The 25273-nt window shown below is 45.9% G+C and overlaps 2 protein-coding genes across 4 annotated transcripts; one reads left to right on the forward strand and one right to left on the reverse strand.

Annotated features, from left to right (window-relative positions):
• Positions 1-111: 111 nt before the first annotated feature.
• TEX28 (testis expressed 28) lies at positions 112-14841 on the forward strand. 3 transcript variants are annotated; one of them, XM_083482577.1, is made up of 7 exons: positions 112-464; positions 1987-2101; positions 5460-5526; positions 8880-8950; positions 9783-10453; positions 13112-13247; positions 14403-14841. In XM_083482577.1, the coding sequence occupies exons 3-7, from the start codon at positions 5472-5474 to the stop codon at positions 14715-14717; spliced, it is 1248 nt and encodes a 415-aa protein (XP_083338703.1). In that variant the 5' UTR covers positions 112-464; positions 1987-2101; positions 5460-5471; the 3' UTR covers positions 14718-14841. The 3 variants fall into 3 exon arrangements, with proteins under 3 accessions (XP_083338703.1, XP_083338704.1, XP_083338705.1); XM_083482579.1 differs by lacking the exon at positions 112-464 and adding an exon at positions 759-859; XM_083482578.1 differs by lacking the exon at positions 5460-5526 and having other exon boundaries at positions 117-464.
• Positions 14842-14944: 103 nt separating this feature from the next.
• OPN1MW3 (opsin 1, medium wave sensitive 3) lies at positions 14945-22562 on the reverse strand. The gene is made up of 6 exons (XM_083482611.1): positions 20724-22562; positions 19955-20251; positions 19352-19520; positions 18484-18649; positions 17585-17824; positions 14945-16577 (listed from the first exon to the last, which is right to left on the reverse strand). The coding sequence occupies exons 1-6, from the start codon at positions 20830-20832 to the stop codon at positions 16461-16463; spliced, it is 1098 nt and encodes a 365-aa protein (XP_083338737.1). The 5' UTR covers positions 20833-22562; the 3' UTR covers positions 14945-16460.
• Positions 22563-25273: the final 2711 nt, after the last annotated feature.

A 25273-nucleotide genomic window follows, 5' to 3' on the forward strand; every position in this document is an offset into this window, starting at 1 on the left:
ATTATGTCTGACAGAGCGAAGGGCAGTTAACGTTGATTGGTCTCTCCGGGCAACCGACTCGGCGCGCCGCAGTTCTAATTGGCTGGTTCTTTCACGGAACGCTCTTCCTCTGATATGATAGGCTGAGCAGCAGGCGGGGTGGGAGTGGGCTGTGCTATATGGGATACGCTTTGCTATCGGCTTCTCAAAACTGCGCCCCTCCCGCCTTCTGTTTGGCTAGATCCTCCGGGAGCCACGCCCCATATTCTATTACCAGGTCCCGCCGTCTGCCCTACGGAAGCCTTTTGCCCCTCCCCTCTTTTGGCGGCCAACGCGCTTTCCTGGTCCCCTCGTGCTTTCCCCTTTATAACGGTCAACGACGGAGGGCCTGATTGACGTGTGTGTAGGCCAATGAGAATGCAGCTTCGGCAGATTTAATTTGTAGGAACCTCCCTAATCCTCCCGCCCTCCGAAATCTGCGTGAGGTGAGGGAGGGTCGGGAAGTTGAGGAATTAATGGTCGCTTGCCTGATACTTACAGGTGTTGCTTTCTCTCCTCAGAGGAAGACAGAGCCCCATTCAAGTGCCTTCAAAGGGAACGTGGATGGGCGATAAGGGGTCATTTTTTCCAAGGGGACCAAGCGCTCTCTGAAAAATGTATAATAATAATAATAGCAATAAAGGAGAAAGACAAACAAAAAGATAGGCATGGTGTCTCTGCTCCTTTATATTTATTATTATTATTATTAAAAAAATATTTATTTGTACCCCACCTTTCTTCCTCACAAGGTTTCAAGGTGGCTTACAGATAAAATATACACCCCCAAGACACAGACTTCTGAAGGGGAAGGAGGGAGTGATTTTAAAGAAACCCAATACCGGTGAGGATGATTAATAAGAACACTGCTAATTTATATGGCTCCATCGATGTGACATTTTCCAAAAGGACAACCATATTAGCCTGTTGCAGCAAAAACACAACCTACAGCCTTGCAGAGCTGTCAAGATCCACAAATTTTCCACAGCTTTCAAGTGGGAACACAGGGAGCTGCCTTGCACCAGCTCAGTTGCCTAACACTGATGGATCTAGCTCAAGGCCGTCCACTCTGACTAGCAGCACCTCTCCAGGGTTTCAGGCAGGGGTTTCCCTGGCCCAGCCTGGAGGTGCCTTTGGGGATTGAAGCTGAGATGTTTTGTATACAAGGCAGATGCTCCGTTACTGAGCCAGGACCTCTTCCCTTTTACACGCACAATATTATTCACCACCTTGTTTGTTCTTGCTTAAATCTGTTTCCTGTAAAATGCTGCAAAGTATTGTTTTCAACCCTCTGGGTCTTTTAAACAATATTGTGAAGCTAAGTTTTGCAAGAGATGACGTATGCTACTACAGCACAGCAGTACAGTGCATCTTGCAAAATCCTGCTTCCAATATAAAAAAATATAAATTTTCTAAATTACAAATAAAAGCAAGGCTCTTGTCCAGGGGAAATGTAGTCAATAGAACTTAAGTTTGTCCCAGCAAAATCATGCTTTCATTTCCCTCCCAGCAGCGGACAATAATGAGAAGGACAGGGCAGCAAGATGTCTGGCCATGGCTAATTTTCACTACGCATTACTGAGGGGGTGGGGAGAAACTCAACGTGGGGCTCTAGTTTTCTGTCTTAACATCTAGTTCTGCTCTAAAAATCTCTCTCTTTCCCCCTGCCTTCCATGCATATGCTCAAACCTTCCTCAGTTTTTTTCTGTCCTTTCACTACCTCTTACTGTTATGAAACAAATTATCCAGAAAGGTAACAGTTGAGAACTTGCTGTTTTTTTATTGACTTGCTGGATGTGCATTGTGAATAGCAGATATAGTACATATAAAACAGGAAGATGGTTGCAATCTATTTCTGATGGGTGAGAGTAGAATTAATATCACAACAGGAACGTTAGGCAAAAGCATTTATGTGACATCCCATTGCATTTCTGCAGGCAAAACTAATTCTATGTCAATACCTTCTGGTAGGAAACAGCCAGGAAACATTTACTACACAACAGGGCCCTGGAATATCAGGCATGAGAGAAGAAAGCCAAGTAGGAGGGTAGGAGCCACGTACAGGAGTAGGTGTCAACAGGTTCAGGTAAGACAAGTACTATTTGGTCCACATATAATTGCCAGGAAGCTTTTGAGCCCAGTTAATACAAGAGTACCGTAGTTTAAAAATCAAGTACCATGGCTTAGGGATGGAGAGAAGGGTAAATTGGACAGGTCAAAGCCTGTGAATGTTAGCATTTATGTCAAAACTGGAAACAATAAGTCAAAAAGTTAATGTTTGAGAGATATCTTTGCTCTTATAAACCCTCACTTTTCATAATTCCATTATCCCTTCCACCAAAAGGCAGAAAGCAGTATTTGTTGGCAAAGGTACTCTTCACAGCTCACAGGGGACCTACTACTTAATTTCTAGATTTATCTATGCCACTTTTCCTGGGAGAAGGAGCCTGCAAATACAGAAAACATGGTCATTGATTCTTAACCCAATGCACCTCTATTTGGCTTAAGAAAGGAGAGATAAGTTATGAGGAACTATCCTGGGATAGCTCAGTCAGTAGAGCATGAGACTCTTAACTCAGGGTCGTGGTTTTGAGCCCCACATTGAGCAAAAGATTCATGCATTGCAGAGGGATGGACTAGATGACCCTCATGGTCCCTTCCAAGCCTATGATTCTACAAAGTTGTTTATACATGCAGATATGACTGACAAGCCAACTGGGCCAGATTTAATCTGTATATCATTCGTTGTGTGTTCCCAAAGTACACTTTCCCCCTTACAGTGAAAGAGGACTTTTACAATGACTTTTTCTTCCTACTTGCTCCAGTGAGCAGGGCTATGCAATTTAGCCTTGGGATAACCTTCCAGTGCGGGAGTGTGCCTCTGCTCAGTTCTGGTCTTCCTGAGCTCAAAGTGACAATGTGTTGACAGAGCTCTACCAAACTTTCTATAAAAAACCCTCTCTTTTCAATTGGCAGGAGGCTATTTAGGGTGGGAAGAGGGAGGTGGGAAAGAGGAAGGTTAGATGTTCACAAACAGGCTACTGCAAAGCTGTCAATCATATAACATTTCAGATCCATAGATCCATTTCAGTCCGGATTCCATCCTGGTTTCGGGACCGAGACAGCTCTGGTCACTCTAACAGATGATATCCGTAGACAACTGGATCGAGGCGAGTCGGGACTGCTGATTCTCTTAGATTTGTCAGCAGCCTTTGACATCGTCGATCATGATCTTCTGGACCACTACCTCGCTGACGTGGGGATACAGGGTATAGCCCAAAAATGGCTGTGCTCCTTTATCTCTGGTTGGGGACAGAGGGTGGCGCTAGGGAGGGAGATGTCGTCACACCACCCTTGGTGTGTGGAGTGCCGCAGGGCGCAATCCTCTCCCCAATGCTTTTTAACATCTTTATGCGCCCCCTTGCCCAGATTGTCTGGAGTTTTGGGCTGGATTGTCACCAATATGCTGATGTCACTCAGCTCTATCTGCTGATGGATGGTCACACCGACTCGGCCCCGGACACACTGACCAGATGCTTGGAAGCTGGATGGTTTCGTGGGAGCCGATTGAAACTAAATCCTTTGAAGACAGAGGTCCTATGGCTGGGTCGGGATGGCATAGGGATGAGGGACCAACTCCCTTCTCTTGTGGGGGCCCAATTAAGTGCCATTGCCTTCCGTTAAGAGTTTAGGTGTAATCCTTGACGCCTCCCTTTCCATGGAGGTGCAGGTTACAGCAACAGCCAAGGCAACATTTTTCCACCTTCGCCGCCTCAAGCAGTTGGTCCCTTACCTTTCCCGCCCCAACCTGGCCACAGTGATCCATGTGACGGTCACCTCCGGGCTTGACTACTGTAATTCGCTCTACGCAGGGCTGCCCTTAAAGCTGTCCCAGAAACTCCAGCGGGTGCAGAATGCTGCAGCGAGGCTCCTCACGGGGTCTCTGCCATTCACCCAGTGCTTTTCCAGTGGCACTGGCTCCCGGTGGAGTACAGGGTCAGATTTAAGGTGCTTCTTTTGACCTTTAAAGCCCTTTGTGGCTTAGGGCCCTCATATTTATGGGACCGCCTCTCCTTATATGCCCCACGGAGGACCTTAAGGTCCACAAATAGCAACATCCTAGAGGTCCCGGGCCCTAAGGAAGTCAGATTAGCCTCAACCAGAGCCAGGGCCTTTTCAACTCTGGCTCTGGCCTGGTGGAACGCTCTGCCTCATGAGACCAGGGCCCTGCAGGATCTGATTTCTTTCCGCAGGGCCTATAAGACAGAGTTGTTCCGCCTAGCCTTTGGCTTGGAGCCAATTTGATTCCCTCCCCCTCTTTCTTTCTTTTTTCCTTTCTCCTTCTGTGTTGGAACTCCTATTTGGGGACTTCACTGGCTTTTTTCTGGCCCATGTAGGACCTGTCTGGATAGTTAGCCTTGGTGAAGACTTGACATTATCATCCCCAAAAAGTTTTTGATTTGAGTTTCCACTGAAATGAGGCTGCATCTTAAAGTTTTAATGTTGTATTTTAATCTGGTTTTTTAAGCTGTATTTCAACCAGTTGTTTTTATATTTGGTGTTAGCCACCCTGAGCCTGGTCTTGGCTGGGGAGGGCGGGGTATAAATAAAAATTTTTATTCTTCTTCTTATTATTATTATTATTATTGCAACTGTAGCAGCAGCAGCAGTGTTCTCCCCACAAGTAGAAGACAAACCTGTGCTGTCAATAAATTGTTTGGGGAAACTCTTGGAGAGGGACATCAGGTAGATACAAGTAGGCACAGAGAGCAAATTTTGTGGTGGTGGCACTGTCTCCGCAATAACCAGGGACCTAGCCAAACCCAAGGAGGAATACTCAGATGGTAATAAGCCCAAGCTTGTGCAAGTACTTAACCACCCTGCCTGCAAAACATAAAGCTCCTGAGATCAAGTCAGAAGGATACGGGCAGGCTAGCATCAATCAGTGGGGATTGCTGCCACCTAGCCTGTTGATGGGAAATCCCTACAACCCAAGTTTTGCTGATACATCTGGCAGATTATTATTAAGGTCCTAGCACATGGGTAGGCACACAGCGATCCACCAAGAGAGTCCATGGTGCACAACTAAAAAAAACAGTTTAAAACAACCTTCTAAAACAGTTTAAAATTCCTAAAAGCAATTACCTACACTCAAACTAATCATAACAGAGTTGCTAGGAACAGAATTTTCAGCCATCAATTGGCCAAGTAAACAGGAATCATTTTAAATATATCCTAAAAGTTCACAGTGAAGGAGACTGATTCACCTCCTTTGGGAGGGCATTCCACTTTTTAAAATTTTTTTACTTGCAGGGCACTTGGAAGAGTGGTGATATTCCAGTGCTAACATATAGCCACACTTGTACAACTGGCAATTGCAGACACAACATGTCATCAAAAAAGCAAGACGAACCAGAATTGTCTTGAATAGTTTCTCTTCACAGGCATCCTGTGCCATGGTTCCACAGTCACAACCTTCATTCCCCAGTCATTTTGAAGCAAACATGATGAGTAAGTTGCTTATTCTCTAGTGATCCTCAGCAGTGGTGATTTGGCCTCTGATGGCTATGGCATTGGAGGCTATGGTGGCAGCATCCAAGTGTTTGATTATAAAGGGATATAGATGCTTAAGAGGGAGCAAAAGATCAGAGAATTCCACAAGGGGGGGGGGAATATCCCAGCATTCCATTACCTTGTTTGGCCAGCTCAGCAGCAGCTGCAAGGGCTGCATGGACTGTAGCACATGCTTCATAACTGTAACCTGGTCAGCATCGCTCTTATGCACAACCTATAAAAGACACAGACAAGAAGCACCCCATATGCAGAAAATGACTGGCCAACTAACATAATAAAACAATAACCTATTGCAACCTTTGGCCCTCCAGATATTGCTTGACTACAACTTCCATCATGTCTAACAATTGGCCATGCTGGCCAGGAAGTTGGAGTCCAAAATACAAATGGCTAATTCAAGCTACTGCTGTTCTCTGGTGGAAAGTAAGAGGCCCATGTGAACTAAGAAAATGGAGGAGGCCTGTTCAGCATCAGACATTGCCCTCAAAAAGTGGGCTGTAAGTGGAGAGCAATCTGCACTTTATTCTTATACTACAGTAGATACTGTAGATACTGAACCAAAAAAAAGAAAGAAAGAAAAGAATTACTGTATGCACACTTGTGCACAAAGCTGGGTTACCAAAATGATAAATCATAAGTGGTTATCAATATAAACCTTTTCACTTGCTTTAATAGCAAAATGTCCTGGTGCTTCAGATCTTTGCTTTCTAGGGAGATTTTGAGCAGAAACCCAAGGCAAGTTTTGAGAAAGCAAAATGTAATGTAACTGAATTGAATGAACTCAAGTCACGTAGTTTTTGCCCCCCCCCCAACCCTCATTTATGATACCTACTTCAATATCTGCCTGAAGACAGTCTCTCTATTATTCTGGTGGAGCTAGACTTTATGTCTGCAGCTGGAAGCTGGTGAAACATGACTTCTAGGCAGATTACTTGGGAACAGCTTATGGCTGTGCAATACCTCAGGCCTATTTTAGCAATTTCGTGGCTATATGGCCAGCTAATATCAGTCATCTGCCATCTAGTGGTAGATACGTGTATGTCTCAGTGATGCAAGTACTTACCAGTATGTACGGTCCTTTTTTTTTGGTATGACGTATCAGAAATTTTGGCCTTTGTCCAAAGAGACTGATTTATGTTACAGCCTTGGCTCTAGTATATAGGTCATAATGACAACCAATTAGTCTGGGCCTAGCATTCACTAAGTTTTTTGGCATTTCATAATATCTGTTAACATTCCAAATCTGCCACATTCCAAGTATTTTATGTAATCAGAATGATGTACAAGCATTATTGCGGCAAGGATTCAGTGAGAGCAAATTCACCATGCGTTGGTTCAATTCACAACCTTTTCCAACCTCCATGAGTGTAATTAATTAAAAAGTCTAGTTTTGTTCCAGAAGTGCATCCTCCTTAAATTGAATCTGTGGGGGGGGGGGATAAGTGAACACACGGCATCCTTCACATAAGTAAAACACCTGGCTGTAGTATAATAAAGAAACACTACCACAAACAGGCCTACCTAGTGTTGTCAACAGGGAGAGATGAAACTTTTAAACACAGAGAAAATAAGTCACATTACCTAGTTCACATCTTCAGTGAGATAGTATGTCACAGGTGGAATAACCAATACAGCCCCCTCTGCCTTTCTTAACACCTGAGGAGGCAGACTTTCAGATATTTGGGGCCTCCGTTAATTAGGACTTTATCCTTCTATCCCTAGTGGTTACAGAAGTTGGCAAACCACTTTGACTGTTTGGGGTTGAGGTGCTGGCTCATCACCCCTCACACCCACCTCTAAATGTCCTGCAAGACACCTGTCTGCTTAATATATATGCAACCCCTACTCAAAGGAGATCTTACCATGAGGCAAATGAGGTGTTTGCCTCAGGCAGAAAGCTGAAGGACATACAACTCTTAACACATAAAGCACAATGCACCAGGAAATTCTCTTGTAGAAAAGTCTTGTTGGCAGAGCTCTTGGATTGATTAGTGGGAAGGGTAAACTGCATTATATGAAGTCAGGTGTGCGGAATCTGTTGTACACCAGGTGTTGTTGGATTACAACTGCCATCACCCCTGACCATTGGTCATGCTGACTGGGGGAGCTGATGGGAGTTGGAGTCCACAACATCTGAAAGGCCACAGGTGCACCATCCCTGTATTAAGAGGATTGAACTTGTTCACATTTCAATCACAAACAGTGGCATTGTGTCCTTTATTGGCACCCAGGGCACAGACGGTTCACGGGGCCAGGCTGCGCCACCTGCCCACCCACCCACAAAGGAGGAGCCCAGGCGACCAAAACAGCCCTTGGCAGATGAATTCTCCCAGCACTGGCCAGCCGGTCATTCAGTGAGGGGAGGCCAGGACACGCTGGGCTCCTGGGCCCAAAGACCCCCGGTGACAGGCATGGTGGGGATCCTTGCTTGGAGGCTACCTGGCTCACACCCCCTCAAAATCATGCATTCAGGGCCCCCCAGTCCTCCCCAAAGTGTTCCTGATCACAAACATTTTGGGGGGGAGGGGAGAACTCTAGAATATATTATTATGCATTTAATGTGTTTGTTTGTAAGCTTTTGATACTTAACAAATGGGATGGGAAATGTCCAGAGAAGCGGACACGGAGCAATGGATTCAAACTACAAGAAAGAAGATTCCACCTAAACATTAGGAAGAACTTCCTGACAGTAAGAGCTGTTCGACAGTGGAATTTGCTGCCAAGGAGTGTGGTGGAGTCTCCTACTTTGGAGGTCTTTAAGCAGAGGCTTGACAACCATATGTCAGGAGTGCTCTGATGGTGTTTCCTGCTTGGCAGGGGGTTGGACTCGATGGCCCTTGGGGTCTCTTCCAACTCTATGATTCTATGATTCTATGTCTAATATTCATTTAATAATTAAGGATAATGATGATGATGACGATGATGATGACAATGTTGATAAAGACTTGGAGTAATGGAGATGAAGGTGGACACATACTGTCCCTTGCTTAGTGTCTCATGGGGCCCTTAGCTTGGGTCCAGGATGAGATAGAATCATAGAATCGTAGAGCTGGAAGGGACCCCAAGGAACATCTAGTCCAACCCCCTGCCAAGCAGGAATCTCAGCTAAAGCATCCCTGACAGATGACCATCCAACCTCTGCTTTAAAATCTCCAATGGAGGAGAGTCCACAAGGGAGACCGTTCCACTGTGGAACAACTCTTACTGTCAGAAAGTTTTTCCACATGTTTAGTTGGAATTTCATTCCTTGAATGAATTGCTCTTTGATGCACATTCCTGTCTCCTTACAGCACCCATGGTGGATCTCTGTAATTCAACCAAGGGAGAATCCTTTCAGGAAGCAGAAGACTCTGCCAGTTCAGTGAGTGACCAAAAGATACAGCCTGATTTCCCCCAGGGCATGTGGCTCTCTTGGGGAGACTCTTAAAAGCCCCAGCCCATGTTCCACACATTAACTGCCCACTATCTGTGATTATTGGTTCCAGGAGCTGCACCTTCCATGGCTTTAGGGGAGAAAACATTATGATGTCACTGTGTGCACAGAGACCCATGACAGGAGAAGTCAGGAAACATTTCTCTCTCATGCCTTACCAATGCAGTCAGCAGGGACCAAAGGAAGGCTTTGCCCCTCAAGTCCTGCTCACTCACTAAACCTGGGTCCCTCCCCAATGCCAATGAAGAATAAGTGCCTAATCCCCTTGTGGGGAGAGGCAGGTAGTGAGGATGGAAGATGGTGAACAGGGCTCAAGGCTATAATTTCAATAGGAACTGTGATGTTAGTCCTGCTTAGCTTGAATCAAGGAGTCAGGAAGTGTTGGTGGTGAACAACCTGAGTGACTGTTTAGCCTACAAGGAGTGCTTGCCAAGTCAGCTGTCTCTTGTTTAGCACCCCAGTCCTTCATCCCAAGTGACTGGAGCAGTATCATGTACATTCAAATATTATTGCCCAATTTATTTTTAATTGTATTGTTAAATTTATGATTAAAATTGTAAATGGTATCAGTCCTTAGAGGAAGCACAGCAGAGTGCTTTGTGGAATAGATAAAAAGATCAATAATGGCCATGGCAGAATGCATTCTAGATGAAGTATAATTCAGTGTCTTGTGATGTAGCTAGTGGGGACCCAGCATGAATTCATAGCTGATGTCATTGGCTCTTTCTCTGATCATCTTCCCACCTCGTCCCTGTGGTAGGTGGACCCCCCTCGGCCCCGCGGTGTCTCTGTTGTTTCTACCACTTCCCAATTAAGCAGTCGCAACCCAAAGGATGTCCTACGCCATCGCATATTCCACTTATCTGAGATGCTGCGGGTGGAGAAAGCCAATCGGGATGACAATACCTCATGCTATGTGGAGCTGGTGGGCAAGGCAGACAGAGAGAAAGCACCTTCCATCCGGCAGGCCTTTGAACGTATCAACCAGCGCTCCTCAGCCAATATTGCCCAACTAGAACAGCGTCTGCAGGATTCCTGGGCTCAGCTGAAGAAGTTGGAACAGAGGATTTTTACAAGCCAGGACAGCAGCAGCAGTGCTACTCCTGCCCAGCAGCAGCTCACCACTCCCAGGAACAGCATGTCTCACCAGCCATCCTTCAGCATACCCAGAAACCGCACTACAGAAACTTGCATTGTTGAGGAACTCCTTCCTTCCATCTCGGAGAGCAAAGAAAACAGGTCTGCTCAAGAGGCTTCCTCAAAGCAAATCCTTGAGGAAGAGATCAAGCAGAGGGTTCAAGAGTTGAAAGCTCAGCTGCTTGATCTTAGAGAAGACCACAAGGTCCTGGAGGATGAGTGGCACAAGCTGGATGAGTCATGGAAGGCTGACAAACAACAGATGATGGAACTGCTGCAGGAGGAGAAGAAGAGGTGGGCACCCACATTAATGAGGGCAGTTGGCTCCAGTATCCCATCTCCTGACACCCCATTCTCAGGTTTGATGTTTCCTGGTCTCCTGTCTCCTTGTCCCCCTGCTCAGTCTCACAGGTTCAGAGCCTGTGGCTCAAGATCTGTTAGGGCCAGAATCTAGAGTTGTGTGCCAAGGCCCCATGACCCCACAGTTCTCTAGGGAAATGACACAGGACAACAGCATACAGTGGTACCTCGGGTTAAGAACATAATTGGTTCTGGAGGTCTGTTCTTAACCTGAAATTGTTCTTAACTTGAGGTACCACTTTAGCTAATGGGGCCTCCTGCCACCGCCGTGCAATTTCTGTTCTCATCCTGAAGCAAAGTTCTTAACCCGAGGTACTATTTCTGGGTTAGCTGAGTCTGTAACCTGAAGTGTCTGTAACCTGAAGCATCTGTAATCCGAGGTACCACTGTACTGGGTTTTTGTCTTGAACAATTTTGCCTGTAACAATTGGTTACAGTAAATAATGGTTTGGCATAAGCATTGGGTAAAGCCATTACTATTCCACTCCAGTGCATCTGCTGGAAGTGCATCAAAGGATAAATCACATCTTGGGGAGGGGAGAAATGCCCTTTGACCTATATCAAATAGGGGTACCCTCCACAGGGCCCCCTTTGGAAGAGTGGTGAGCCCCCCGCCCCTGCCTAGATGTCAGACAGAACCATTCCTCCTGGATCCTTTTAACAGGATACCCTTTCCCCAAGGGGGCAGGCAGAGGCTACAACCTCCCCTCCAGCCAAGATCTAGGCTTACCCAATTCCTAACCGCCTTACAAAGTTGTGATTTGCTATGAGAAAGGTGAGAACCAGATGGTGAGTGCCAATTTGTCAAATGGAAAAATTCCTGCCCAGCCCTGAATATGGTGGCCGGCTTGGTCCATAGCAAGGTGAAAGCACAAGTAAAAGCAATCAAATTAAGGGGTGGGGATCCAACAAAAAAGGCAAGGAAGTCTTCTGGGCAGGCCGCAATTTAACGCCCCCTGGGAATGGGCCCAAGCATTCCCATTGACTGGTTGAGCCCACCACCAGGGGAACGCCCATCCAAGGACTGCTGGTATTGGCCAATAGCTGGGAGCCGGGCGATTGAGCCTGCCATTCACTGGATCATTTACATGGTCTGAGGCCTGGCCGCAAGACTGCCCACCAAGGAATGTGATCAGACTTCTATTACTGGATACATGGGCTTTTTGAACTGTGTGCCACATTTCCTTTTCCATCTGCATTAACACCAGGGCCAGCACATTGTTGGGCACCTGCAGAGGTCCACACTCCTGCAGGTGGCCCACTGCCCGCTCTCTGGAGCACCCTGCTCATGCTCCTCCTAGTTATTTCTGCTTGTGCATCTTGTCCTTTCCAAACATGCCAGCACTGACAAGAGTGAGGTGATGGAGAAGCAACCTCCATTTCCCTTGTGCTCTGCCTCTGGGTCGTTGTGTGGATTGGAAACAGAGGGAGAGGGCAAATGGACAGTGATGCTTTGGAGAGGGGTGCATTGAGTGTGAATTGGCCCCCACAAAAAAACAACCTGGAACTAGCGCTGACTCACACAGAGGCACAGAAGCAAACCCCTTTTCCCCCATAGCTTATACTGTACCTATACCATGGTACAGGATCTAGCTTGCCAATTCCTTCTGATCTCCATGCTTTTTCTGCTGCAGTTACATTACATGGGAACCAAGGTCCCAGTTTTCTTGTAATGAGGAAAAGGGAAGAGCTATCATGTCCTTAGAAATGAAGGAAATCTGAATGTCTTCAGTTCAAAAAAGAGAGACCTAGCCTCCACAAAAGGGCACATTTTTAGAGCAATGGACATTCTGAAAGCACATTAATGGCAGCTGATGCAAATGTGCCTATTTTCCTCCAAGCTTAAGCTCTGGGTGGGGAAAATGTTCAGCAAGTCTGAAGCAGAAACACAATATTGTTTGGCTATGCCAGTGATGTCTCAAAAAAGTTTTTAAAAAATAAGGTAATGAATGAACTGCTTATGCAACACTTTTTAAAAAATAGAAAAGTAGACAATCCATCTGATGCATAGGATGAGGGGCAAGGCTGATGGCTGAGCTAGCATTTGATTTGCTAGTAAACATATTTGTCATTTCAAATAGAATGGCAGTGTTATAGAAGAGTTTGCTTTGATAACCGCCCCCCCTGACAATTCCACTTCAGCAGTGAGCAACCTGCCTGGTATTTTTTCTATACTCTATAGAATACTTAGCATAACAGCAAATTCAACACAGCCAGGATCACACAATTCTTGGGTGTCAAACTATCCTGGTAACATGCCCTGATCTTCAAGGACACCCAGAAGTGTTTCTTCTCACTCTTCTTTGGTTCAGCGCCCTAATTTTTACCACACACTACTTGGTGCCCTTGAGTCTGCTGGGTAATCATGGCCATCTCTCTTTCACTGCTCACCTGTGTCTTGTCACTGGAAGTGTCAAATGAGGGAACAGAGCCAACTCAATCATAATCCATTTACCAGCAGTGTTTTAAGCTCAGGCTGTAATAAGATCAGCCAGCTGGCTTGGGGTATGTGTGCAAAGAGGGAAGCAAGGGATAAAGGACCAGACGGCAGAACTTTACTCCGCCCTCCTTGACTGTGCCACCCTTCTCCAGGTACTACCATCTCGAAGTGCAGGTGAATGATGTGATACAGATAAATCTCAATGAGATCACCAACCTCAAACATGACCTGGCATGCACGGAGGAGAAAATGGTCTATCAGTCTTATGAGAGGTCCCGGGACATCTGGGTAAGGAGCTCCCATGTCTAGGAGCCCAAGATGTATGCATGGCACTATTATGAAGGGCAGCGAGTAGGACAGTGGAGTGATCCTCATGTTGTTGGCCATGACAGAATGTGTGGATGCAGAGGCAATGAGGTCTATTACATTATGGGGTAGGCCATAACAGTCAGCTTTAGATGCAGCAGTGTGTTTCCAGAGGGATGTCATGTCGTATTGCCTATGTCAAAGTAGATTGCTAGAAAGCTCAGAGGATTCAGGTCAATATTAATTATATAGCTTATAATATTGGAGGGTGGGGTGGCATTGACCTTTTTGTAGAGTGATACCCAAGGTGGGTGGGTGTGTACTGATTCAAGCTGGCCAGTGGATGGTTTTATTACCCATATGCTGATACGTTCCTTATTGGCAAGTATTTCACTTGCATATATTGTAACACCATTATCACATGGACTATGGGACCTATAACAAAATTATACAGTGGAGAATGCTCCCATTCAGGATGTTCCATTTCAGTCCCCTTCCCAATCACAGGAGCCAGCTCCTAGGGGCTGTGGGGGCTTTGGCTCCCACAATAAAATATTTAAGGGGGCTGGGCCCCCACAAAGTTGATGTGCATTCCCATTAAAATGGTCTGCATGCACTGCCTCGTGTGATTGATTATGCAGGGTGGAGCTTACCTGGGTCCCCACAATATTTTATTCAAGTTGGCACCCCTGTTCCCAATGATTTTCTTTTCCCCCTCTTCCCAATGATTTTCTGTTTCCTATCTCTCAGTAAGCACTCTATTGCTACAGAATGTGCTTGAACTACATTGGGCTGTTTTGCCCCCCTCCCCAATTTATGTTCACCGAATATTTTTGTGTACTACTTCTGCACACCTTGGGGTCTCCCTGAGCTTGCTGATGCCTCCCTTTGGTATGAGCATTGTGCCATTTGACTACCTAAGAACTGGCACTTGGCAAACTGAGATTGCTAACAGGATATAAGATAGGACCATCAAAGAATAGCATTATAATTTAAGAATTGCACATTCCAGGCGAGAAATAAGGGTGTGGGAACCCAAACAGGTTTATCTGAGGGAAAGACCAGCCATTGTGGGGACAGGTGGTCTAGAACCTGATCTGATCTGGACCTCATACCTTCTCCTTGTACCCCTGCCAGGAGGTGCTGGACTCCTACCAGACCCGGCTGTCCAAACTCGAAATGCAGCAGCAAACCCAGCAACAGGAGGCAATGGAGCTACCCCAGGCCAGTGTGTATAAACTTTATGGACAGCTCATAAACCTGCTGCTGACCATTGCCACCATTCTCTTGGTGTGTGTTTCCACTATTTCAGCCTGTTCCCTTCCTCTCCTGCGCACTCGCTGGCGTGCCCTGGCCACTCTGCTTGTGATTGTCATCATAAGCGCTGCCTGGAAGTACTTCCCTGTCATTCGTCAACAGGAATGGAGAACATGGCTTCCCTCTGTTTGGTAGGCAGAGAACAAAATGGCACACAAATTTGCTTATCCATCCTGATGCTCTCCAACACTCCCTACTCTCAATGCTTATTTAACTACTTGTTTGTTTGTTTATTTATTAATTAAAAATTAAGAGCCTATTCCCCTGTGCTTTCCCACGTGTCTATTTCTCCCTGTGTCTATGCCAAGCTATATGTGATAGTTAACTGAAAAATCATTCCAGGTGACAAGCCTCACTCTAGGTTGCAACATCCAAGATGGGTCAAAAATCTGTAAGGAGCTTGGGTGGTGGTATCCATGCTAAGCAAGGTGATTCAGTAGGAAGTAGGCAGAGAGCTAGGACACACACATGTTCTGAAAGCTGACTTGAGTATGGAAAAAAAAACACACAAATGGAACTTGTCCTGAGGTAGAAAAACCTAATTGCATCTTATTACCCCCTAATTAACAAAAGGCACTCTCCATGGCAGTGCTTTTCATATTCAGCTCTTGCTCATGTCAATAGAATTTGCACACAAGAACTTCCCAATGGATTGTGCCTGGTGGGTTAGATCTCTTCTCTCCCATTCTTCAACTCTTAATAGTACTGAAAACCCTCCTACCAGAGGCAACTGCTTCACCTTACCTCATGGTTGTCTTGATTGATTGATTGATTGCACCTGCAAGCAACGAAAACTACTCTCCTCTCTCCACAGTTATTACTCTGGCAACTATTGCACCCCCTTCCCGTGCATCAAACACTGTTTTGTTACATAGTTTGTAGGATAAAAACTGAGCTTTTATACAGAAGTTAAAAATCTTTATTCTCTATCTCATTCTTCTTGCTGCAGTCAGTTTTGTTTTTGTTTTTTCCCATTTCCCCCATTGCATTTCTAGCTAGATGTCCCAGGGACACAATAGGCTTTAGTATCAAACACTATGTACAGAAAGGTTCCAGTTGAGCCGTGTTGGGGAGAAGCACTAAGTCCTCAGTGGTGTCCAAGGTGGCTTGTGCTGATTCTCCGTGGTTCTGTCCCACATTAGAATTACGTCAGCTCCTAGACAGAGCTAGAACTCAATACACCCAACCTTGCTGAGGCACAGACACCTTGGAGGACAAACTTTATTCACCTGTCCACCCCTGTGATGCACTCTCTGGTACCAGTGATTTTTTTTTTTTATAGGAAGGACAGAGCAAAAGGGAATCAAAATAGGTGCTGCATGGTCAAATTGTGAATTATATTGGTTCACATCCACCAACTCATTCATCCACAGGAATCAGTGTGTTGAACTTGGGATGTGTGGTCTTCGGGGCAGTTTCAAGGAAGGGCCTTGGACAGAGTTGCTTTACAAAAGCTATATACTTCCCACAAGGAGCCCCCTTCGTTCTGCTCCCTTCTGGGAGACAGAGTAACAAGTGGGAGACTACTTAAGGATCTCAGCTGAGGAGAAGGAGTGTCCAAGCAACCCCTGATGTCCCAGGAAAGGTGCACAATGCTGGTATATTTGAGCATGGAATTCTCCATCCTTCACCCCCATCCAAAAACAATTCTCGGAGAAAAATAGAAACATTTCCCTCCCCCAACCACAGGAGAAACAGCAGTACCCCAGCCTGGGGCACAGTCTAAGTTCAAAGGAGGGGATCTGTTGAGATGGCAGGCCAGTATTTCATATGCTCAAAGGGAATCCATACGGCACAGAAGGAAGGGGAGGCTCACAATCACTGGGGCTCTCCTGGGAGGCAGAGTTTTGTCACGGTGTCCATCCAGGCATGGGGCTCTTATGATGGCGATACAGAAGAATTAGAGACAGAGGAGACTTCAGTGCGGGAAGTAGAGGAGACCTCAGAGCCATCATCAACCTTCTTGCCAAAGAGCTGCAATATGCAGTTACGGAACTGCAGGAGAGAAAGGAAGAGGTAAGGTTCCACAAATGTAAGATTCCACACTTATGAAAGAAGAACCAGCTGCACTAAGATGTGGGACACATGGCTTGTCAGTAGTACAAGTGAAAAGTATTGAGGGGTCTTAGTAGACCACAAGCTTAACATGAGTCAACAGTGTGATGCAGGAGCAAAAAAGGTTAATACTAGTTTAGGCTGCATCAACAGAAGTATGGTGTCCTAATCAAGGAAAGTCATAGTACCACTCTATTCTGCCTTGCTCAGATCACACCTGGAATATTGTGTCCAGTTTTGGGCACCACAATTTAAGAACGATGTTGACAAGCTGGAAAGTGTGCAGAGGAGGGCCACCAAAATGATCAAGGGTCTGGAAATCAAGCCTTATGAAGAATGTTTGAGGGAGCTAGGTAAGTTTAGCCTGGGGAAGAGGAAACTAAGAGGAGATATGATAACCATCTTCAAGTATCTCCAGGGCTGTCACATGAAAGATGGAGCAAGCTTGTTTTCTCCTGCTCTGGAGGGAACCAGAGGTTTCAAGTCACAAGAACGGAGATTCCAACTCAATATCAGGAATAACTTTCTGATGGCAAGAGCCATTTGACAGTGGAATGGGATCCCTCGGAAGGTGGTGGACTCTCCTTCCCTGGAGATTTTAAAGCAGAGGTTGGGTGGCCCTCTCCCATGGATGCTTTAGCTGAGATTCCTGCATTGCAAGGGGGTTCTATTAGATTACCCTTGGGGTCCCTTCCAACTCTACAGTTCCATGATTCTAAGAGAGAGGGCAAGTGGGTGGAGGAAATGGAGACAAGGTTAATCAGAACTGGTGAGCAGTTCTACATGCCTCCAGTGTGTATAGTTATACAACATGCGTCATCTACAAGGCCATTCATCCTACATGGGGTTTTCTGTCCATAAATCCCTTCCCTTACAACTCTGGTTTTCAGTACTTTTAATATCTTGGCTAGCCTCTTAATTCTCCATTTTACAATATAGCAGATTACCTGTCTGTTCATGAAGACGTAGATAATGGGGTTGTAGATGGTGGCGCTCTTTGCAAAGAAGGCAGGCAGGGCAGCTGCAAGGGGGTGGAAGGCATAGCCTGGGTTGGCAGCAGCAAAGCAGGCAAAGATCGTATATGGTCCCCAGCAGAAGCAATAGGCGATGATCATAACCACTACCATCCTTGATACTTCCCTCTCAGCTTTCTGTGTAGATTCCGACTCCTTCTGCTGGGCAGCAACCTGTACAAGAGGAAGAGGAGGTGAGATTAAAGATGGTGTTTAGATTATTCCCACACACAGAACATGGGGGAGAGGGATTCAACCTGCAACAAACCTGGCTTAGGTAAAACAAGAGAAGGTCTCATGGGAGACTATATCCAGGTATGTTTCAACCAGGCTATCTTCTCACAAGCAATATACAGCAAGCCATAGAAAAGGGAAGGAATCCAGTGGAAAGGAGGGCGGGTGCCAACTGGATCTGGATAACAGGGGCTCACCAAGAAATTAAGCAGGGACAGAGAGTGGGGTCTGCTACAGAAATGAAAATCCCACTATATTTGTGGGGGCTTGTCTGGCATACAGCTATGGAGAGAACATTCTACTGTTGGTTGCAATGTGAACAAGGGGATTCCACAGTGCAAGTAGTAAAATGAAGGCATGGTAGAATGTTAGCAATTGGTAGTTTGATCGCAGACAAAGATCCCAGAGGTATGGTAGCTCAAGTTTGGGATCCCAGAGGTATGGTAGCTCAAGTTTGGGAGAGATGCAGTTTCAGAAACAGGAGAATCAGCAAAAGGGACAGGATTAAGGGTGACTGTTCCTGTGTGAAGCTTTGTTCTGAGCCTGAGGGAGAGTCAGGGCATGCAGAGGTGGGGTCCTAGGATAGGGTGGGTGCTCACCGCACGGATAGCGAGCCACACTTGCAGGTAGCAGAGAATGATGACAGCCAGTGGGAGGAAGCAACAGGTGATCATGAGCACAACCATGTAAGACTGAACTCCAGGGTCCTCACTGCCACTGAATACATCTGGACCGCATGATGTCTTCAGACCATGGGGCCAGTACCTGCAGGACAGGGAGAGGAAAGAGGAAGACCATTTTCACAAACAGGACTTACGGTAAATCACCTTTGAGTCTCTTCCACCACTATTTGATGAGAGAACGACTGTCTCTCATCCAGAGCAGTTCAAAAGAGAAAGCAGAGCAGTGCAAGGGCGTAGTGGGAGGGGGGAATAAAAAAATACATAGCTAACTGAGGTTCTCACCCCCCCCCCCAAATCCTGGCTACACACATGGAGTGGTGGCCTTTGTGATATGAATAAACATTCTAACCATTCTGTAGTTTTAACATTCCTGTGACAAGCTGATTGACACAAACTGCTTTAAGCCTTATACATAAATGCCCATTGCCTGAGGCAGTACTTGAATAGAATACCCTACTTAAGCTTCACAACCCCAAGAAAATTTCCCCATGCCAAAAGCTACATGTAATATCTCATGGACTGTAAAAGGGGCAGATTTTCTCACAGCAAAGAACTCCATGACCTCTTCTTTCCCTATAATCTTTCTCAGTGGACATTGCCTGGCTTGAACAGTTCTGTGTTACTTTGGCAAAGCTTGTGGCACTTGTCTTGCTAGCACAGTTGAAATGGAATAGGGTCTAACCTTCCCAGTCCCCATCATCAGCCCTTCTTTTTATGTACATGTGCTTACATTACTTGCTTCTCTCCACAGCTGCTGCCGGTCCAAGTCTCTCCTCACACTCACCTACTCCAGCCAAAGATGGGTGGTGCTGTCCAGATACAAGACCACACCCAGGAGAAGACAATGCCAGCCATGGCCAATTTGGCATCAAACTTGACATTTCCAAAGGGCTTGCAGACAACAACCCAACGCTCCCAGGAGATAATGGCTAAAGACCAGAGGGCTGTTATGCCTGTGGGAGAGGAAAGAACAGAGGGCGCAGTTGTCACAAAAAGGGAGTATGGATTCTAACACGAGACTTTGGGACTGTCCCATTTCATCTCCCACTGCCTGGCTTTCTCAGCAACTACAATCATAGTTGAGGGCATTGTAGATCAAACTTTGCACTTGCTAAACACCATAGCTAAAGTGTTCTGGAATGCACAGAATTCATAGGAGGAAGACAAGCAGGGATAAGGGTGGGGCTGGCATTCCTTCTACCCCATAAATTCCTGACAAGGAGAACCAGGGTGGAAAGAGTGTGGTGATCTTGGAAGACAACAGGACTCTGGCTTGTGATTAAATGGGGGTAAATATATGAGCCAGGAGGGATAACATGGGGAAGGAATAGGATGGCAGAGCATTAAGCAGAAATTATTGTAAATAAGAAATCCCTTGGCCTCTTACCACAAGCAGACACGGTGTATCCTTCCAACACACACATGGGATGACCAAGAATGAAATAGCCAAAGATCTGGTTGATGACGCTGATGGTGCTGGCAATAACTGTCTCACCCAGATCAGCTATTGCCAAGTTCACCAAAATCCAGTTGAGTGGATGCCGTAGCTTCTTGAATTTGGCAGTGGCCACCAATACCAAACCATTAGTGAAGACCGAGGCAACGACCACAAAGATCATCCAGAGAGAAGTGATGTTATAGACCCATCGTGGTGCAATGTGATAGTTTGGACCTTCAAAAGGGTCTGCAAAGGAGGGAAAAGGTTAGGAGTTGGAGGGATCCCAGCCTGCCTCACAAGATAATCCATCAGGAATCTACTGTACCAAGACTTGGGAAGGCATCTTCCCATATTTTCTTAGTGTCCCTTCCCTTGCAGACCGTACAGGGTCCTTCTCCTTCACAAGTCATACACCAGGAAAGTGGATAAGGTCACACCTCTCTCTAGTTGCACACAAAGACCTCCACCTGGACCAGCTGAGAACCCTTCCTTGTCTAGTCCCAAACACTTTCCAGAACCTTTCCCAAAAAACCTTGGGCAAATTCCACTTTTCAAACACTTGTCCCCTAGACAGGCTTGTAACCAACTAACCATCCCCCTTGCTGCATCACCTGCTCTATCAAGGTTCAACTAAATCCCAGTGCACCCCCATGTCTAATCCCCAATTTTAGGCTTCCAACCCCCCCCCCCATTTCTGCTGCCCTGTTGCTGGGCTCACCCCGAGTATTGTTGCTGTTGGTGTAAGTAAACAAGCTGTCTCTGGTGGTATCATCATCCTCATTGCGCCGGCGGGCAGCAAATACAGCCACATCCCAGGCTTCTGTCATGGCCTTTGCTGCCTTCTTTCCCACCTTCCACCTGCACTTCTTTGCTGCCCTGTCCCACTCCCTCCCTTTTGCTTTTTCTTTCCTACTAGGTTCTCTCTGTCTCTGTTGCTCTCTGTTTTCCTCTCTCTTTCCCTCGCTACCGCTCAGTCTCTCCCATCCGCTTGTCTGTGCCAGGGTCCAGGACAAATACTAATTTATATACCTACCCCCCCAGGTGGATTAAGCACCCAGCTTGGAGCACAAGATCCCCAAAGCCCTTAAATGTTTTATCCCTTAATTGGGCTGCGATTTGGCCCCCTCCCTGTCTCAGCCCCCCCCCCCCATTTACCATGGCATGAAGGACTCACGCGTACCCTGCGTCACCATGGGTGTCTTTGCCGGACACTTCAGGTGAGGGATGAGCATGGAAGGGTGATTAGAGAGTCAAAAGAGCTCAGCTAATCCCTCTCAGAACGGTCCTTCCTTGCAATTTCCTAATGGCCCATTTTTCTAACTAGGCCAAAGGACGTTTTGGCCCAATCTTCCTACAGCCGGAGATAGCTGTTCATCACTGAAGGCAAGGTTTCACCATGGACTCACCAACCATGGTGCCGCAAAGCAATATGCCTCAGAATTGCCTGTCCTCTGCCAAGGCCAAAACAAACCCCACAAAATGCTTCCTTAAGCAGAACGACAATCATCTTGTGCATGCCACCCCAAGCTCCGAGCGATGCAAGATTCCAGGGCTCTCTGGGTTTGTGTTTCCTTTAGAATGAACCACAGTGGAAACTGGGGGGTCCTTATGTTATATGTTTCATTCAACATATATATAACCTGAGCCTGTGATGGAGGGGTTCACAGCATGAACGCCTCAAGGGAGTCTTGCTTTCCCCATAACTGCAGCCTTGGATTCAAACAGAAATCAAACATCTTTTGAGAAAGTCCCCCATGTTATTCTTGTGAGGAAGCTGGCAAAATGTGGGTTGAACAAAGTAACTGTTAGGTGGATTTGTAGCTGGTTGGAGGACCAAAACCAAAGTTGCTGAACAACTCCAGGCACGCCTGGAAGAAGCAGACCATTTGGATCCCTTCCAGTCGGGATTCAGGCCTCACCATGGGACTGAAACTGCCTTGGTCGCGCTGGATGATGATCTCCAGTGGGCTAGGGACAAAGGTGAGAGCTGTTTCCGAGTTCTGCTGGATCTCTCAGCGGCTTTTGATACAATCGACCATAACATCCTTCTGGACTGCCTAGGTTATCTGTTTTCTGACATGATTGAGGATCGCAGAGCCAGAGGCAAAGAAGTCTGGAGAGATGAAATCGAGATATGGAAATATGGAAATATCAATGAGAGGCAGGACTGAGATTTGGATATGCTTTGAGGTTCAGACTGTGGGAAGCCGATAAATCAAAATTAAAATCAAAATTACAATTTGGAAGACAATTTGATCTTTTTTATTTTATTTTTTATTTTTATTGGATTATGATTTGATATGTTAATTGAATTTTTTATTGGAAAATTAATAAATGCTCTAACAAAAAAAGAAAAAAAAAAAGAAAGACCTACATTGGCTTCCAGTACGTTTCCGAGCACAATTCAAAATGCTGGTGCTGACCTTTAAAGCCCTGAACGGCCTCGGTCCAGTATACCTGAAGGAGCGTCTCCACCCCCATCATTCTGCCCGGACGCTGAGGTCCAGCTCCGAGGGCCTTCTGGCGGTTCCCTCACTGTGAGAAGCCAAGTTACAGGGAACCAGACAGAGGGCCTTCTCGGTAGTGGCACTCTCCCTGTGGAATGCCCTCCCACCAGATGTCAAAGAGAAGAACAACTACCAGACTTTTAGAAGACACCTGAAGGCATCCCTGTTTATGGAAGCTTTTAATGTTTAACAGACTATTGTGTTTTAATATTTTGTTGGAAGCCGCCCAGAGTGGCTGGGGAAACCCAGCCAGATGGGTGGGGTATAAATAAATAAATTATCATTATTATTATTATTATTATTATTATTATTATTATTATTATTCCTCATCATCCTGGAGAAAAATGACAAGTGGGGTGCCACAGGGCCTGTTATTGTTCAACATCTTTATAAACAACTTGGATGCAGGATTTGAGGGGATGCTCATCCAATTTGCAGATGACACCAAATTGGCAGGGCTACCTAATGCCACAGAAGACAGAATTGGAATTCAAAATGACCTTAACAGATTGGAGAACTGGTCCCAAGCTAACAAAATGAATTTCAGTAGGGACAAATGTAAGGTTCTGCACTTAGGCAGGAAGAACCAGATGCACAAATATAAGATGGGGGGGGGCACTTGGCTTACTAGCAGGACATGTGGAAAGGATCTAGGGGTCTTGGTGGACCAGAAGCTCAACATGCGTCAGCAGTGTGATGCATGCAGGAGCAAATAAAAAAAATTAAAAAAATTAAAATGCTAATGCCATTCTAGACTGTATCAACAGAAGTATGGTGTCCTAATCAAGGAAAGTCATAGTGCCACTCTATTCTGCGTTGCTCAGACCACACCTGGAATACTGGGTCCAATTTTGGGCACCACAATTTTAAAACAATGTTGACAAGCTGGAAAGTGTGCAGAGGAGGGCACCCAAAATGATCAAGGGTCTGGAAATCAAGCCTTATGAAGAATGTTTGAGGGACCTGGGTAAGTTTAGCCTGGGGAAGAGGAAACTAAGAGGAGATATGATAACCATCTTCAAGTATCTCCAGGGCTGTCACATGAAAGATGGAGCAAGCTTGTTTTCTCCTGCTCTGGAGGGAACCAGAGGTTTCAAGTCACAAGAACGGAGATTCCAACTCAACATCAGGAATAACTTTCTGATGGCAAGAGCCATTTGACAGTGGAATGGGATCCCTCGGAAGGTGGTGGACTCTCCTTCCCTGGAGATTTTAAAGCAGAGGTTGGGTGGCCCTCTCCCATGGATGCTTTAGCTGAGATTCCTGCATTGCAAGGGGGTTCTATTAGATTACCCTTGGCGTCCCTTCCCACTCTACAGTTCCATGATTCTATGATATCTCCCTCCCTCCTTCCTTCCTTCCTTCCCTCTCTCCCTCCCTCCCTCCCTTTTTCTTTCTCTCTCTGACTTCTGCCTGCTTCTAACATCTAGTTCACACACCTCAGCTATCAACTCTTGCTTCTGAGTAAGGCTTTCATTGCATGCCACCCTGATTTTATTGTCTTCCTTTCATAACCACTTTGAAGGGTTTTTTTTAACAATCAAACCATGTATAAATTTTATGAAATAATAAATAAACCACAGATGAAAGAAGAGGAGACGAAACAGGCTGGAGACTTAAAAACAGAATGGAGGTCCTCCCCATATGACTCCAGATGTTGGGGAGGGGGAAGGCAGATCCACTGTCTCTCTTCATCACCCTTCCTATGGAGTGTAGCACCTCACTGGGGAAGAGCATGGGGAGAGTATTTCACCCATTCAGGGTGAGGAGCAAAACAGGGGGAGGAGGCAGAGCTGGAGACAGAGGAGCATTGCTTCCACAGGTGAAATCAGACACACTCACCCAGAAGCCGTGTACATTTGAACATGCAGGAGTCTCATGGGAAGAGAGCCTTGTAAGTGAGCTTGCCCCATCTTGTATTCAAAAGCTGGGGAGGAGACTGTTGGGACATATTCATTGGTGCTGTTCAGTTCTGCATCTCTTGCCTTGCTTGTGTCCCTTTGGACCATGACTTTTGGACTCAAATCCCGCTGCCAAGTTTGCACATTTATTAGCCTGAATAAATATCTATATTTAGTTTCAAGTAAGAGCCACCGTTGTCGTGCTTTGGGACGGGAGCATGACACAGGGAGAAGAAAATGGGCAGGAGAAGCCTGTTCACCACCTCAAGCTTCTTGGAGGAAAGCAGACTATAAATGCAATAGTAGTAGTAGTTTAGTGTAGTTGGTTTGCAGACCATAAACATCATAAACAGTATAGAGTTAACACAACTAGAGCAGTGAAAAACCACAATATGCATGCATATAAATGTAATTAATAAACGGAAAGAAAGAAAGAAAGAAAGAAAGAAAGAAAGAAAGAAAGAAAAGAAAACAGAGCAATAAGACAGCAAAAAGGAATTTAAGCCAGACTAATACTGAGGATAATATGTTGCAGAATGTCTTAGCTTTGCAACAGAAAGACACCAGATTTGGTGTCAGATGGGATTCCCTGGAAGGGTGTTCTGCACTCAGAGGGCCACACCTGGGAATGCCGTCTTACTTGTCACTACTTGCCTAATTTCAGAAGGCAGGGGGTCGGGGGAGACTCCAATAAGGGCCTCAGGTGATAAGCATAACATCAGGAAGCGTTGGTGGTCCTTCAAGATACCCAGGTCTCAAACCCTTTAGATCTTTCTTTATTGTCTTCACATATTAGCTCTTTTGTTTGGCTGTGTTAAAGATTTAGTCCCATCTGGTGATAGGGAGATATAATAAGGTAT

Source organism: Podarcis liolepis (assembly GCF_965112155.1).
Source record: "Podarcis liolepis genome assembly, chromosome: 17".
In the NCBI taxonomy this organism is placed as follows: Eukaryota; Metazoa; Chordata; class Lepidosauria; order Squamata; family Lacertidae; genus Podarcis; species Podarcis liolepis.

What these genes read in the sequence shown, in the direction of transcription:
- OPN1MW3 (XM_083482611.1), bottom strand. Translation starts at nt 20,832, where the DNA reads ATGACAGAAGCCTGGGATGTGGCTGTATTTGCTGCCCGCCGGCGCAAT. An exon ending in CCCATCTTTGGCTGGAGTAG is followed by an intron (nt 18,650 to 19,351) that starts GTGAGTGTGAGG and finishes CCTGTCCTGCAG; the next exon opens with GTACTGGCCCCATGGTCTGA. An exon ending in TGTGGCTCGCTATCCGTGCG is followed by an intron (nt 17,825 to 18,483) that starts GTGAGCACCCAC and finishes CCTCTTGTACAG; the next exon opens with GTTGCTGCCCAGCAGAAGGA.
- TEX28 (XM_083482577.1), top strand. Translation starts at nt 5,472, where the DNA reads ATGGTTCCACAGTCACAACCTTCATTCCCCAGTCATTTTGAAGCAAAC. An exon ending in TTTTGAAGCAAACATGATGA is followed by an intron (nt 5,527 to 8,879) that starts GTAAGTTGCTTA and finishes GTCTCCTTACAG; the next exon opens with CACCCATGGTGGATCTCTGT. An exon ending in CTGCAGGAGGAGAAGAAGAG is followed by an intron (nt 10,454 to 13,111) that starts GTGGGCACCCAC and finishes ACCCTTCTCCAG; the next exon opens with GTACTACCATCTCGAAGTGC.